At 32.8% G+C, this 14,798-nt stretch overlaps 2 protein-coding genes across 5 annotated transcripts; both read right to left on the minus strand.

Annotated features, from left to right (window-relative positions):
- Positions 1 to 418: 418 nt before the first annotated feature.
- LOC130737896 (uncharacterized) lies at positions 419 to 6,234 on the minus strand. Of its 4 annotated transcripts, none has more exons than XM_057589757.1 (8): positions 6,047 to 6,234; positions 5,154 to 5,231; positions 3,093 to 3,343; positions 2,919 to 2,942; positions 2,413 to 2,517; positions 1,900 to 2,316; positions 1,731 to 1,782; positions 419 to 633 (listed from the first exon to the last, which is right to left on the minus strand). In XM_057589757.1, exons 2-7 carry the CDS (start codon positions 5,227 to 5,229, stop codon positions 1,759 to 1,761), a joined length of 897 nt encoding a protein of 298 aa, XP_057445740.1. In that variant the 5' UTR covers positions 5,230 to 5,231; positions 6,047 to 6,234; the 3' UTR covers positions 419 to 633; positions 1,731 to 1,758. The 4 variants fall into 4 exon arrangements, with proteins under 4 accessions (XP_057445740.1, XP_057445739.1, XP_057445737.1 ...); XM_057589756.1 differs by having other exon boundaries at positions 2,919 to 2,945; XM_057589754.1 differs by having other exon boundaries at positions 2,919 to 2,975.
- A 529-nt stretch (positions 6,235 to 6,763) lies between these two features.
- Positions 6,764 to 10,531, minus strand: LOC130736345 (uncharacterized). The gene is made up of 5 exons (XM_057588182.1): positions 8,929 to 10,531; positions 8,270 to 8,810; positions 7,883 to 8,188; positions 7,702 to 7,789; positions 6,764 to 7,576 (listed from the first exon to the last, which is right to left on the minus strand). Exons 1-5 carry the CDS (start codon positions 10,529 to 10,531, stop codon positions 6,764 to 6,766), a joined length of 3,351 nt encoding a protein of 1,116 aa, XP_057444165.1.
- Between the last annotated feature and the right edge of the window lie 4,267 nt (positions 10,532 to 14,798).

Here is a 14,798-nt window from a genome sequence, read left to right on the forward strand (position 1 = left end):
CTTATCCAAAGCTTTAAAACTTGGGCCTTACAATTTTCGCTGCCATTGTTTATGTTTTCACAACGACTATTTTCGCTGCAAAGTAAAAATTTTGTCGATGCTATAAATATTGATGGAAGCCACTAACATAGCTTTCATAGCGACTCAAGTCGCCGCAAAAAATGTTTTTCTCAACAAATTTAGTCGTTACAATAAGGTGTTTTATCTCAACAACGATAATTGTTGCTATAAGCAAAGTTTTCTCAACAATTTAAGTTGTCGCATTAAGGTATTTTTCTCAACTAATAAAGTTGTTATTGAATATTTTAAACGAAATTTTCGAATCTTAAAATTAATATCAATCAACTCTACTAATTTACTTAACAAAACTATTTAAAATTAAATACACGATATTACTAATGAAAAAAATTAAACTACAGAAATATAATTGGATACTTCATAAAAAAAAAACATAATTGGATACAATAAAATAATATTCCAGTACTTAATGGGTCCTAAAAAGTATTGTTCTCAAAATAAAAAACAAGCATACATAATCAATAAATAAAGCGTGACAACCACATCATCAACTTTTCTTGCCTAAAATTGCTTTGAGTATGTCATCATGAGTGAGTTGAAACTCCACCAATTGACCTGCAATTAACACAAAATTGAGACTATCTTGTATTGGTTTAGTAATATCGGTGCTACTATTAATAGCCAACCCAAAACCAGAGAAAGTGCACAAAGAACAAAAAATACTGGTAATACTATTACTAATATATGTTTCTTTTGCCCGTTAAAAAAAAGCCTAGGACTTTTTTTTTTGAAAGGAGAAATAGATATATAAATATAGAAGCAAAGTCAAGAAGCTTGGGAACAAACTCTCACAAGTGAGAAAAAGAAGAGCAAAAACATAACAGCAAGAACAATAAGAAAGCCAAAGGAAAAGAAAAAGCTAGGCAAAACAAAACAACTAACAGCAAGGAGAAAACAGGAGAAAGAAACAGCAGAACCACCAGGTAAAACAGCAACCAGAAACAGCTCTGTAAGCAAGAAAAAAGCCAAAACACACCCTCCAACCTTGACAGCAAACAGGTCCATAACAACCAGATATCACCATAAATCCCAAATGAGATAGCAGACGCAGGCAAGGCACAGTGAAAACAGTAATTGACAATGAGGGGAATAGCAATATGATATCAGCACTCACAATTAAACCCAATTTTCCCATAAAGGCACGTCTCTATCACACCCCAATTTTTTTATAAGCCATTTTAAGAATATCACCAGTGGTAGAAACTATATACAAAATAAAATGAATACATAGAATTGAAGAAAGTGCCCAAGCAAATGCCTAAAGTGCTACTAAGTAACAATGAATTAACAGACTTAGTACACAAGAGATACGCTCCCATCCCACTATTGTGATACTAATCTCCAGCATTTTTATTTTACCCACTCCAATAGCAATTCTCAAACTGATGACCAAAGGAAGCAAATGCCAAGTCAATACACACACAATAGACAATATAGCCTCAAGCATCATAGCTAGCCACATTAGAGGCTGGTATCAAGATTACAAAACACATAGTAGTCTCTCTACTGCAGCCGCCTACACAGTTCATATAAGAGAACAAAGTTCCTAAATTACTTTGAAAACCTTGAGATAATTTAATACCATAACTTCAACTATTAGAAGATACAAAAGAAATGCATACTATAACTTAAGAAAAGTAATTATAACTTACATGTGTGCAATCCATGTTTTTAGTAGTTTCAACCCTGTGAATATTGTCCAGCCTATTAAAATATACAAAACATTAAAACTTAATATTCAAGATTGTAAATAATACTTATAAGAAAATAAATTTGCCAACTCATCAAACTTTTGTACGCTTAAATGGTGTTCTTACTTACCAATTGCGTTCTACAGAAGAAGGCCGCCATCCTTTCCTCAAATTTTTTTTCCATTCTTTCTTCAAGCTGCTTTTCTACCCTTTCTTCAAATTGTTTTTCTCTTTCTTCAAGCTGCTTTTGACTATCTTCAATGCGTGTAGCCATTTCTTCTCTAATGTTACGCTCCTCTAGAAGTTGAGACTCAACTGCTTTCAGTTTCATTTCTATACCCTGACGCTTTTCTCGTTCACTCACTAATTGTTCATGTAGACCTGCAGTAGATTTTCCCTTTGTAGGTTGAATTCCAGCACCAAGACCACGACTATACCCTGAACGTTCCCCTACAACTGATTTAAAAGCCTTGTTGATAATAGGATCTTCATCAGCGTCCTCATCTGTTTCTTCTAACATCCGCATAGAAGCTTCTTCAACCCTCACCTATTAAAGAAAAAGTAAAACCATAACCATAAATTTTAATTACAAAAAAATGAAACTAAAACTAATTATAATTTATAAATCATTGAAATGTCTTACATGAACTTCCCTAGAAGCCTCATTTATCCAAACCCCACTGTTGTTTGTGTGAGTCATTCGCCATAAATCTTGATAATTAGGCTCCTTTCCAGTTTCAGGATCTCTCTAAAAACAAAATTTTTGTAGCCATAGAGAATAATCACTATAAATTTTTAACTCTATAACAATTCATAATCAAACAATTTAATATTTCTTTTTTACCGCATCATAGCTAACAGCTTGAAATGACTTCCTTCCACATCTATGATTAATTGCTTGTTTTGCTTTATTTGATTTGTTCCTTTCACTCATTGCCTAAAAATAATCCACATAGAATTATTATAGTATCTTTTTTTCACATTTATAACCAAACTATTTTTAAAAAGTTAATGGCCAACATACCTTATAGTCAGGACTTGAAAAATAATCTACCAAGTACTCTCAATCTCCCTCACTTAACTCATCAGGTTTATGTTCCAAAGCAATTTCATTTGTTTCATATTGTTTAAAGTGTTGATGAAGTCTACCTCTATGGCTTCGGTAGAGTCTATCTGCTGTAGCAAGAATGACAGCTTTGTTATGGTCTGTTTGATCAATGTCAAAAGCATTATGCCCTCAATAATTAAAAGGAAAAATATATGTAAATATTATATAAATCAAACATAAAAAAATAAAAAATAAAAATGAATATTGAAACTTACATAAACTCTTGATACTATATCATTTTTTGCCTCATCAGGAACTTTTTTCCATTTCTTGACATTAAAAGGAGCTCTCTTTTGGACTTGCACAGATATTTCAGTAACAAAATCTGGAGCTCCTGGTCCTACGGCCACCATCTTGCCAGGTGGAATAAGCACATGCAATTTTCCAGTTGCAGACTTCTCTTTTCTTTTCGAAACACTTATGCCTGTGGTTTTTCCTCTTCCAGCTTTTTTCTTCTTCGAACAATCTATTGAATTTTACCCAAAAAAGAAAAGAATATTATGACAACCATTTTTTTTGGAAAAACCAAATATATATATAAATAGATATGAAGTACAGGGACTTCGGCCCGTACAAAAGAAACAAAACACAGAAAAGAAAAAAGAACAAAGTCTGCAACAAGGGGAAACAAATTCACCCTGATAAAACACAGTAGTAGCACCCAAAAACCGGCTAAGAGTACTAAACTAGTAGTACAAAAGCCCTCTAACAGAACTCTAACAAAACAGCCAGGGTCCCATTAATCATGGAAGGAAAGGAAGAGCAAGCAAGGCCCCCTCGAACCATACCAATTGATCTGGCAGTAGCAAAGCTCAATTTGGTATAAATGCTACACCTTTAACAAAGGCCCCAAAGAAGAGACAAGATAGCCATAAAACACCAACGTCAAAACAGCACATAGGAGACAAAATCCACACCAGAAGAATAGAAACACAAAATAGAGGCAGCAACATGTCTACTCTATCCAGGGACGGAACCAGGAAAATCATACAACGGGGGCGAAATTTTTAAAGAAGCACCTAGAATGTAGTGATTTAAAAAATAGTTTATTCACACTTTAATTTCACTCACACTAAGAGTGAAATAAGAAGATAAGAGAAAAAAAGAATGATATGTTATATAGATGATGTGATAGAAAATGTGTAGAAATAGGAAGAAAGTGAGTGAAAACAAAATGGAATAGAAAATTGATGAGAATGAATCATTACCTAAAAAATAGATTAATATTGTATTTACACTTACAATTGTGAGATATGGAGAATTGAGAGAGAAATGAGAGATATAAATAGTAGTGTGGTAAAAAACAAGAGAGTTATTGAAAGATAAAATGAAATATAAGAAAATTTGAAGTATTAACGAATCAAAACTAGAAAAAATTGAACTAGGGGTAAGGGCTAAGTATATCTATACTAAAAGTTAGAAAAACACCTAAGATGGATAACTTCCATTTTACACATAGTAGATAGATGATTGAAGTAAGAGTCCACTGTCAATGTGGTAAAAAATAGGCCAAATGCCCACTTGTCACTTGTGTGATGACACAAACATATATAAAGCTGAAGAAGAAGAAGAGTATTTTTTGTTTTTAAAAAGTCAAAGATTATTCAAGTAAAAAGGACACAGTACAACACTGGGACTTACTACCCCCAAAGTTCTATTACGGTAGCCAACAAGCAAAAAGAAGAACAAAAGCTATAAAACAATAGGCAATGAAAAAGAAACTAATGGCACTAACTAAAATAAAAAGCTCTTGACAGCAACTTTCCCCTGTAGGCAGAACCACAATGAGTGCTTTGGCTTAGAAGCATCAAGGAGAAAAATGGGATGCAATTAAACTGAGGACAGTTAGAGAACAAGGAGAATGTATATCTGCATTTGGTTTACTGGTATAATGCCAACAAAATTAGCTATCAACTAAATGCAAGAATCAAAAACCAATATCAGCAAGGAATCATATTCCAGTCAAACTTATGATACATGGTTGAAGCCAAAAATTATTCTTCACCTTACTCTTAAACTGAGGACAGTAACTTCAGGGAAACCACATAAAAGATTAATTGAGTAATGATATGGAACATGACAAGAAACAAAACTGAAGTTGTCATCACTCATTAGACACTACAGGAAACAGCTCATGTGGCAATTATGCTTCTATATCAGTTAGCAAATTGCACTTTAAGCCAATGTTAATCACAGTTTTCATTTCTTAGAAACCATAACATAAAGTTTTTAAGAAAACAAATTAAAATAAGTGGAAAGAAATCAAACAATGGTACCTCCTTGTTGTTGACTTCCAGTGGCAGCTGAAGAATTTCCAGCCGTTGAGTTGGTGACATTGCTTGATGGTGCCATTCCTAAATACAAACAAAAACATGCATATTAAACAAGTGAAATATGGTATATGAAATCATTATATACATAATTGGGTAAAGTGGCACGTTTCTAATGCAGATCACACACATAAAGTGGTCCATTAATGCTTGGATCCTATTGTTTACATCCTCCTCTATCTCTCTGTCATTTTGTATAATGGACCAAAAATCCTTGAAATTGTTTGTATCTCCTACTTTTGTCCTCACAATAGTCCTGACCCTAAATCCTTTCTACTTTATAAAACCTTCTACAATGCTCTACTCTTTTATATGCCTTTATCAAATCAATAAAAATCACATGCAGGTATGTTTACACTCACCTCCTCTAAGTTCTGTAAAACCTACACAAATATGCCCTATAGTTTTCAATCACTGCCCTCCCCTAGGCTAAGAATGTTAAACAAACATTAGAATTGGGTAAAGATGCTCCAACAGTACATGAGAAACATATAATTGAAGCATTGGTTAGGAACAAGAAAAATGCTTTCAAAAATTAGCAGAGATTCACAAAATTTGCCTTTTCTACCCCACCAAACAAGTATAACATAGTTTTTCTTAGAAAAAAGAAATTTTGATTGCATCAACAGAACCATGAGACCATCCCCTCATGGATAGGCATACGAGATTGGACCCAAGACCCCATTGCAAATTGGGAACAAAAAAGAAAACAGAATAGGAATTAAAAGAAAACTAGAACCAAGGTCTTCACCACCAATTGGCTAACACCACACGCAGTCACGCACTTGATACCAGGTCCATAGACAGCAATTAACAAGGAAAAGGATTTTGATACTAACCTCACAGTGGTAGGGAGGTGGACGGCTAAAGCAGATAACGCAAGGATGTGAGTAACAGGATGTTGCGATGAGATCATGAGACGGCTAAAACGTGAGGAGGGGGGTGATGAGATCATGAGATAGTGCTTGGAAGCCGTTTCTCAAAGATGAATCTTGCGTGAAATTTTTAGCGCAAAACCTAAGCGCCAAAAAATTGGTATCTAAATTTTATATATCTTCTAAATTTTATTAATACTAAAACCAATTTGTTATAAAAATTTAATATCTAATTGTTATCTGCGCCAAATCTGTTACCTTTTTTTTTTTTGGAAGGAACAAATCTGTTACCTTAAATTTCTTATCTTTATAGTTTCTTTTTAAAATTTGAATTAAACATAGATAATAAAGATAGTCTATAAAAAGCATAGATAACATAAATTATTTAAATACTTATCTAATACCATTAATCAATGTCTTATCTTTATCACTTTAAGGTTTGAATTAAGCATCTGGATCAAATTTTACGTATATATTTAATATTTTCACTCTATACACATTAAAATGGGATATTTAAAATTAACTAAATTAATTCATTTATTATTTTAGCATAAAATTATAAAGAATAAATATTATGTTAAAATTCAAAAACTAAAAGTACTAATTCATACTTGTCCAACACTAAATAATAATTACCCAAAAAAATATACAAAAGTATAGAATATAAGCTAGAAATTTCTTTTATTCTGTGTCAGAATCTTCTTTCTCTGAGTAATCGTTTTCGCTTTCAGATTCTTCTTCATCAGTACTACTTTCAGAGTCACTTGCATCATCAGCCTCTTTTAATTCTTCTTCTTTCTGAATAATACTCTCATCCAAACATAGCCCTACGACATCATCCCTATTTAAAACCTCTTCAACTTGGTCCACTAGTGGTGTTTCTTGTTCTCCAAGTAAAGCCTCTTCATCTTGGTTCTCTAATGGTGTTTCTAGTTCTCCATGTGTATCACTCAACTCATTTAGTTGATACGCTTCAAATTCATCGTCATCTTCGCCATTTGGCAAGTCAAAGATATGTCTTGGCTTGACTTTAACCACTGAATACCAATTTTCCTTGTCACTGTATTGTACATAATAAACCAACTCAGCTTGGGAGCCCAAGATAAAAGGATCATTTTTGTAAAATAACCTTGTGATATCTACACTAATAAATCCATAGTCATCTTTCTTATATCCCCTGCCCTGGTTTCGACCTTCAGAAGGAGCCTCAAACCAATCACACTTAAATAGTATAACAAAGTTGTTATCTAAATATTTTATTTCAGTGATCTTTCTAACAACCCCATAGTAATCAGCATGCCCAGTTAACTCATCTCCTTTCACTATAACACCGCTATTTTGGGTTTTCAAGTGTTTCTCTGCATCTTTTGTACGAAACTTAAAACCATTCAGAATGTATCCTTTATGATTGAATACTCGAAAATCTGGTCCTTTAGATAATGTTACTAGTTGATTAGTAATCCTCGTATCACCTAATTGTTGTAATCGCACAACCTACATTTAAATTTTGTAAGAACCATCAGATCTTTAATAGTAAATATAAAAAATATCATAATAACTCAATAGCTAGCTAGCGATCAACGACTTTAAATATAGATTAAACACATCAATCGTATTACCTCATTTTCAAACCATTTATGAAATTGCTCCCTGTGTCTCTTTGCTACATTCTTTTCACTTTCATTTCTAATCTTAGTCATGTGCTCTCTGAAAATTTTATAAATATATAATATAATTAGATATTAAAATATATTTAATTATGACTTAATATGAATAGAAGCTAGACTGGAAAAAACTTACTCAATCCAAGGTCTGACTTCTTCACAATTTTGCAAAATGTAAAAATGTGCTTGTTGGATATCCGAAGAGCTCATACTTTCCCATGAACCTCCTCCAATAGATCGACCATTGTTTTTGAACACCGACAAACCAACAAATTCATCGCTTGCATAGTCCATATATCTATCTGGTCGATTTAACCTAGAATCCATGTCGGTCAAATATCTGGCACAAAATGTCATACATTCTTCAGCCACATATCCTTCTGCTATGGAACCTTCTGGTCGTGCTTTGTTGCGCACATAACTCTTTAGAATGCGTAAAAACCTAACCACAAATAAAATAAATTACATATAAATATTGATAAGTAAAACATTTATTTTTAATATAAAAAAACTTTAAACTAACCTTTCAACAGGATACATCCATCTATATTGAACAGGACCTCCAATTTTTGCTTCATTTGCCAAGTGAACTGAGAGATGAACCATAACATCAAAAAATGACGGTGGGAAGATGCGCTCCAGCTTACAAAGTGTCAATCCGATACGATTCTGCAAATGATCCAACTCATCCAATTTCAACTCTTTAGAGCATAAGTCACCAAAGAATAAAGACATCTCAATCAAAGGATCACAAGCATCCTTCAGAAGCAACCCTCTTATGGCAAGGGGAAGAAGTCTCTCAAGTATAACATGATAATCATGGCTTTTAAGTCCTGAAATCTTCAGCTCATTTATATTTACGCAACGGCCTATGTTTGAGGCATAAGCATCAGGAAACTTCACATCTTTCAAGATACGGCAAAAATTAGTTTTTTCTGTCTTTGACATAGTGTAACGTGCGGGTGGAATCACATACTTATCCCCAATCTTAATAGGATGAAGTTGCTTCTTGAGTCCCATACGCTGCAAATCTAATCTAGACTTTATTGTATCTTTTGTTTTGCCTTCAAGATCCAACAACGTCCCAATAACACTTTCACAAATATTTTTCTCCACGTGCATCACATCTATGTTATGCCTCAATAAATTTGTTTTCCAATAAGGTAATTCAAAAAAAGATACTTTTCTTCTTCCAATTATGATTTACCTTTGCAATTCTTTTTCTTTTCCTTGTAGCTTTTCCAAATGGCAGCAGCTCAAGACCCTCCAGTTGTGCAATCACTTGATCTCCAGTTAATGGTTCAGGTGCAACCCTTACCTCTCGTGTGTTATCAAAAGGGCTCTTTTTCATACGCCAAGGGTGTTGAGTAGGTAAGAATCTACGATGGCCCATGTAGCATTGCTTCCGACCATATTTCAAACGACAAGAACTGGTTTCTGAATGACAACAAGGGCAAGCTAGTTTTCCTTTAGTACTCCATCCAGATAGCATGGCATAAGCAGGAAAGTCATTGATTGTCCATAATAAGGCGGCACGCAATTGAAAATTTTGTCTTGATGATGCATCATAGGTTTCAATACCTGCATCCCACAACTCCTTTAAATCATCAATTAGAGGCTGAAGATAAACATCAATATCAATCCCAGGGCTTTTTGGACCAGAAATAAGCAATGTTAAGATAATATTTGGTTGTTTCATACACAACCAGGGAGGCAAGTTATAAGGAATTAATACAACCGGCCACACACTATAGGCGGTGCTCATAATACCAAACGGGTTGAAACCATCAGATGCTAAGCCAAGTCTTACATTACGAGGATCTGAAGAAAAATCTTCATGGTCATCATCAAAACGCTTCCATGTTAAAGAGTCAGCCGGGTGCCTCATAACTCCATCATCAATTCTTTTATGCTTATGCCATTTCATGTCATCTGCAATTTGTTTTGACATAAATAATCTCTGTAGTCTTGGTTTTATAGGGAAGTATCGAACTACCTTATTGGGGACAACATTCTTCTTCTTATTTTCTTGCCACCTACTTTCCCCACAAATTGGACATTTATCAAGATTTTCATATTCTCCTCCTCTAAACAAAATACAATCATTGACACAAGCATCTATCTTGACATAATCAAGTCCAAGATCCTTAATAATCTTACGAACCTCATACATAGAGTTGGGAAGCACATTTCCTTCAGGTAAAGCTTCTACAAGTAGCTTTATCAGTGAATCAAATGAATTATTGCTCCATCCATAAACACATTTCATTTGAAAAAGACGCATAATAAAAGATAGTTTGGAGAATTTTTGACAACCTGGATAAAGTTTTTGCTCAGCATCTTTCAACAATCCATAAAAACTTTTAGCTTCCTTATTCGGCTCCTCATTCATATTGCTAGATTCGGGATAGTCAAACACATTACCTCTATCCATGTCATGAAGCATGGAGTAAGTTTGAGCATCATCATTTCCTTGAAGATTAACATCATAATCATTGTCCTCGTCTTCAGAGTGACTATCATTATCAGATGATGAATCACTTACCCTTTCACCATGATACTCCCAACGCTCGTAACTTGGTTCAAACCCCCACTTTAGTAAATCATGCATCACATCATCTCTTGATTTATAACGAACATTATTGCATTTACGACATGGGCATCTTATAAACCTTTTCGGTTTAAGTCCAGAGAAAGCAAAATCTAAAAAATCCTCAACTCCTTTTAAATACTCTGGCAAAGTTCTATCCTTAAGTTTTATCCATCTCCTTTTCTGCTTATCCATGATCACGATATCTACAAATTTAAAAGAAAATACGTGTTATATTATTTTACAAAATGGGTTGGCAGCTTATAAATAAAACTATAACAAATTAAAATAGAAATATATAAATTCTGTCAAATATTAGTGGTATCAAAATAATATAATAACTTAAATAAATTATAATTTAATAAAAACCTCTAACTATTGACAAGTATTTAGAGATAGTTTTCATACTCATCTTTCGAATTGTTCTATAATTTCAGTATATGAACTTAAATTCAAAATAATCCTCAATGTTGGTATATTTAATTCAAGTCCAAAATTACTACCTTGAATCCTATATTGAATTTAATATATCAATAAATTATCATCCAATATCCTTAAAAGAATTCAACTTTCTCTCCTCTCTCATCTGTTAACTCCAGAAACATAAATTATACCTCTGTAGCACAATTAATGGAACTTGTCTCTAAACCCACTCCTGATAAAATCTAAAGGTTGAATTAAACATGAACTTTGGTATTATACATACACCATGGATTGATAAGGAATTGTGAAAAAGGAAGAGCATATAGAAGTATAAAGCATTGATGGGCCTGTTATGAGAAGAGGACGCCATAGAATGGGAGCAATAAAGTGTTTCTTGGATCTTTGGGATATGAATCTCTGCCTATTCTTTAATAAATTTCATTATTGGGAAGAGAGAATACTTTTATTTAATTAAAAATTACATAGTTACTCATCAATTCAAATTAGTTTAAGATGAATTTGCAGCACCGCTGCTTTAGGATTACAGTTGCTAACAGTTTTATGTGAATTTGTAGGTGGAAGGGGAAGCAATGGATGAGCGAAAGCATAATTCGAGAAAGTGATTCTAAGAGGGACAAAAAACAGAGAGGGAAAGAAAGGAGGAGAAGGAGAGTAGGGAGAAAGGGAAAGAGAAGCATAGGGATGATGATAGTGAACCCAGTGAGAGAAATAGGAAGTAGCATAGGAAAGAGGATGACGGTTACAAGGGGAGAGAGAGGGAAAGGAGCGGTGGCAAGTCAAATAGGAAAACTGAGGAACTTGAAGCAAGTCCAAGGAAAAAGAGTGATGGAGATGACTCAGATACCAAAGAAAAGGAGATAAATCTTAACTTACCCGCGAAGAGATAAATGAGGTGGCAGCTATGGTGTTTTGATTGAGAGAGGTTCTGAAAGGAGACCAAAAAAAAAAAGCTGTTTCATTAAACTGGAAAAAAAAAGTACAACTACTCAACAATTGAAAGATAAGTAATAACATTCAAAGAACAAATAGGACTACAACATGCTTATACGAGATAAAACTCTAATTTGACATAGCTTTGTTTTTCTTTATTGACTCATTAAAAAAAAACTCTAGCGGAATTTTATGATTGATTTGTGTAAGTTTGCTAAGTATAAGAGATAATTTTAAATATATTGATTGCTGTTTAAATTTAAGCACAAAACAAAAGCAAAGAGAGTAAGTGTGATTACTTGGTTAAAGCACAACAAAGAAACCTTCTTTAAAGCTTGGTGATGACTCCGCTACTTATATGTCACAACTTCACTCTTAGTTGCTCTCACACTTTTTAGAATTGAGGTTCAAAGATGGAACCCCAACTCTTATTAGTAATGCTCTATTTTCTCTTGTGCCTTTTCACCGTCATTGCTCATTTATTTATAGTCATTCTTCTATGTTTGGTTGTTCCCTAACATGATAAAATTTTGATTTATTTTCAAATTTCAGATAAAATTTATTTGAATTTTATGATAAAACGTGATAACATTTATATCTGTTATGATTCAGTTAATTTTCAGATTTCAGCTGATTATTATTTTCTAGAATCTTCTAAAATCATCTTCTACTTAATATTTTCTGACTTTTAATTTATTTTCATTTTTTGACTTAATATTTTTTTCAGTTTCTATTTAACTATTTTCGAATTTTATTATTATTTTTATTTTTTGAATTATTTGATTTTATAGTTTTTACCAAGTTTAATAAATTAACAATAAAATAAGATAAAAATAAAAGAAAAGGTAAGATAAGGTGTAATAAAGTGTTCATACCAAAAAAATTCTAATATTTTAAATTCAAAGTTGATATTAATATAATTTTCTAGCAAATAAATAACATAAACATAATTTTTCCATTTAAGAAATTAAATGGTTTTTTAGAAGCAACACACATATCGTTTCGCAGCGACAACAGTTATTGTTAGGAAAAACATAAATTAGGTTGTTGCCATAAATTTGTATCTTTTTGCAGCAATTATAATTGTTGTTGCCAATCATATACATTTATCTCAACTAAAAATATAGTTGTTGGGATATATGTTAGTCAAATCAATTATTATCAGCAATAATTCGTTTTGTTGGCATACATGTGAACCTTTTAGCATCAACTATAATTGTTGTTGCTAAAATATGTAGGTTATTTCGCAGCGACTGGTACAGTTGTTGGGATAAGTAGATTTTTTACAACAATATTAGTATTGTCGCAAAAAAAATTCTTTTGGCAACAACTTGAAAATGTTGCTGCCAAATATACCTATCTTTAGCAACAACCCAAATGTTGTTGGGAGAAAGTCGCTGCGAATTAGCTATATTTGGCAACAACCCAAATGTTGTTGGGAGAAAGTCGCTGCGAATTAGCTTATTTCGCAGCGACCAGTAAAGTTGTTGGGATAAGTACAATTTTCTACAACAATATTAGTGTTGTTGTGAAAAAAAATTCTTTTGGCAACAACTTGGAAATGTTGCTGCCATATACCTATCTTTAGCAACAACCTAAATGTTGTTGGAAAAAAGTCGTTGCGAATTAGCTTTTTTCGCAGCGACTAGTAAAGTTGTTGGGATAAGTTCATTTTTGACAACAATATTAGTATTGTCGCGGAAAAAAATTCTTTTGGCAACAACTCTAAAATGTTGCTGCCATATAGCTATTTTTAGCAACAACCTAAATGTTGTTGGGAAAAAGTCGCTGCGAATTAGCTTATTTCTTGTAGTAAGCAGACCCACAGCCCAGGGCCTCCAAAAAGAAGGAGCCTCAAAAAAAAATTCACATTAAACTTTCCCAAAAAACAACTTAGTTATAATAAAATGTTCAAGATGTTATTAATGATTTTAGCTGGTCTAGTGGTTAGTAATTGTTTATGTTACTTTTATGTACTGGGTTCGAATCTCACCTTTTGGCTTTTGACATGTTATTTGTTAATTAATTTGAGTTGAAAGAATTCAAAAATTAAAGCAAAAGGTCGCGTTGCTTGAATTCGAACACGCGACCCCTGGGCGGGTTGCAAGAGGCCAGTTGTAAAACAAACCAACATAATGGTTTTGATGAAATTTCGAACGTTAAATATATAACGGTATCTATCTGGCAATTGTATCTCCAAGAGATATTTCTGTTTATTAGGGGTTCATTTTTATTATTTGCCCAGAGCCTCCAACCGGCCCTGCTTCCACTTATGCTAATTCAGTGTGGGTGGAAGAGGTTCCAGTGGCTGCGGTTCCTTTTGTAACCCATGATATTTTGGCTTCGATTCCAGTATTTCTTGATTTATGAAATCATGTTTAAAAAAGAACCCTAATATTAAGAATGAGATATTTTGGTTACATATTAATAATGAGATTTCCTTTTTTTTATTCTTTGAACGTACAGCTAAGTTATTAGCCAATTAACGAATAATTTACAGGAAAAATAATGGCAGTTATATTTCGGTAGCAAATCTAAAAAAATCATGTAGTGTCAATAAATATTAAATAGACTTTTGTTTATACCTCTTCATAAAATCACCTCATTCCAAACAATTCCTTTAATTTTCAGGTAAAAAAACACATTTAATCGGAAAATAAATACAAGAAATGCAACGAAAGCTATATGATTGAAATATGGATATATAACATCAAGACGTGTGACTTACGTATGCACAAATTGACTTGGACCCTTTGTAATTAAGAGTGACATGAAATGTAATAAAATTATAAGTTATACTGGGTAAGTAAAGATATAATGAGAATGATCACCAATTATTATCAGTTATATCACACATACAGAATTTGTAGAAAGTAGAAACCATTCTAAATTATCCCTAATTTCACAATATCTAATTACCTGTAATAATATATTTTTTCTAATCTGGGTAAACAAATTTCCTAATTACCCAGATTCTCCAATAAATGCATTAATATAGTCAATGAAACGGTATATATAATTGTTGATCAACATTGCTTTAGGTATTTTAATTACATAATTTACACGGTTTCTTTCTTCTGATGTTCCA

This window comes from Lotus japonicus, chromosome 2 (assembly GCF_012489685.1).
Source record: "Lotus japonicus ecotype B-129 chromosome 2, LjGifu_v1.2".
NCBI lineage: Eukaryota > Viridiplantae > Streptophyta > Magnoliopsida > Fabales > Fabaceae > Lotus > Lotus japonicus.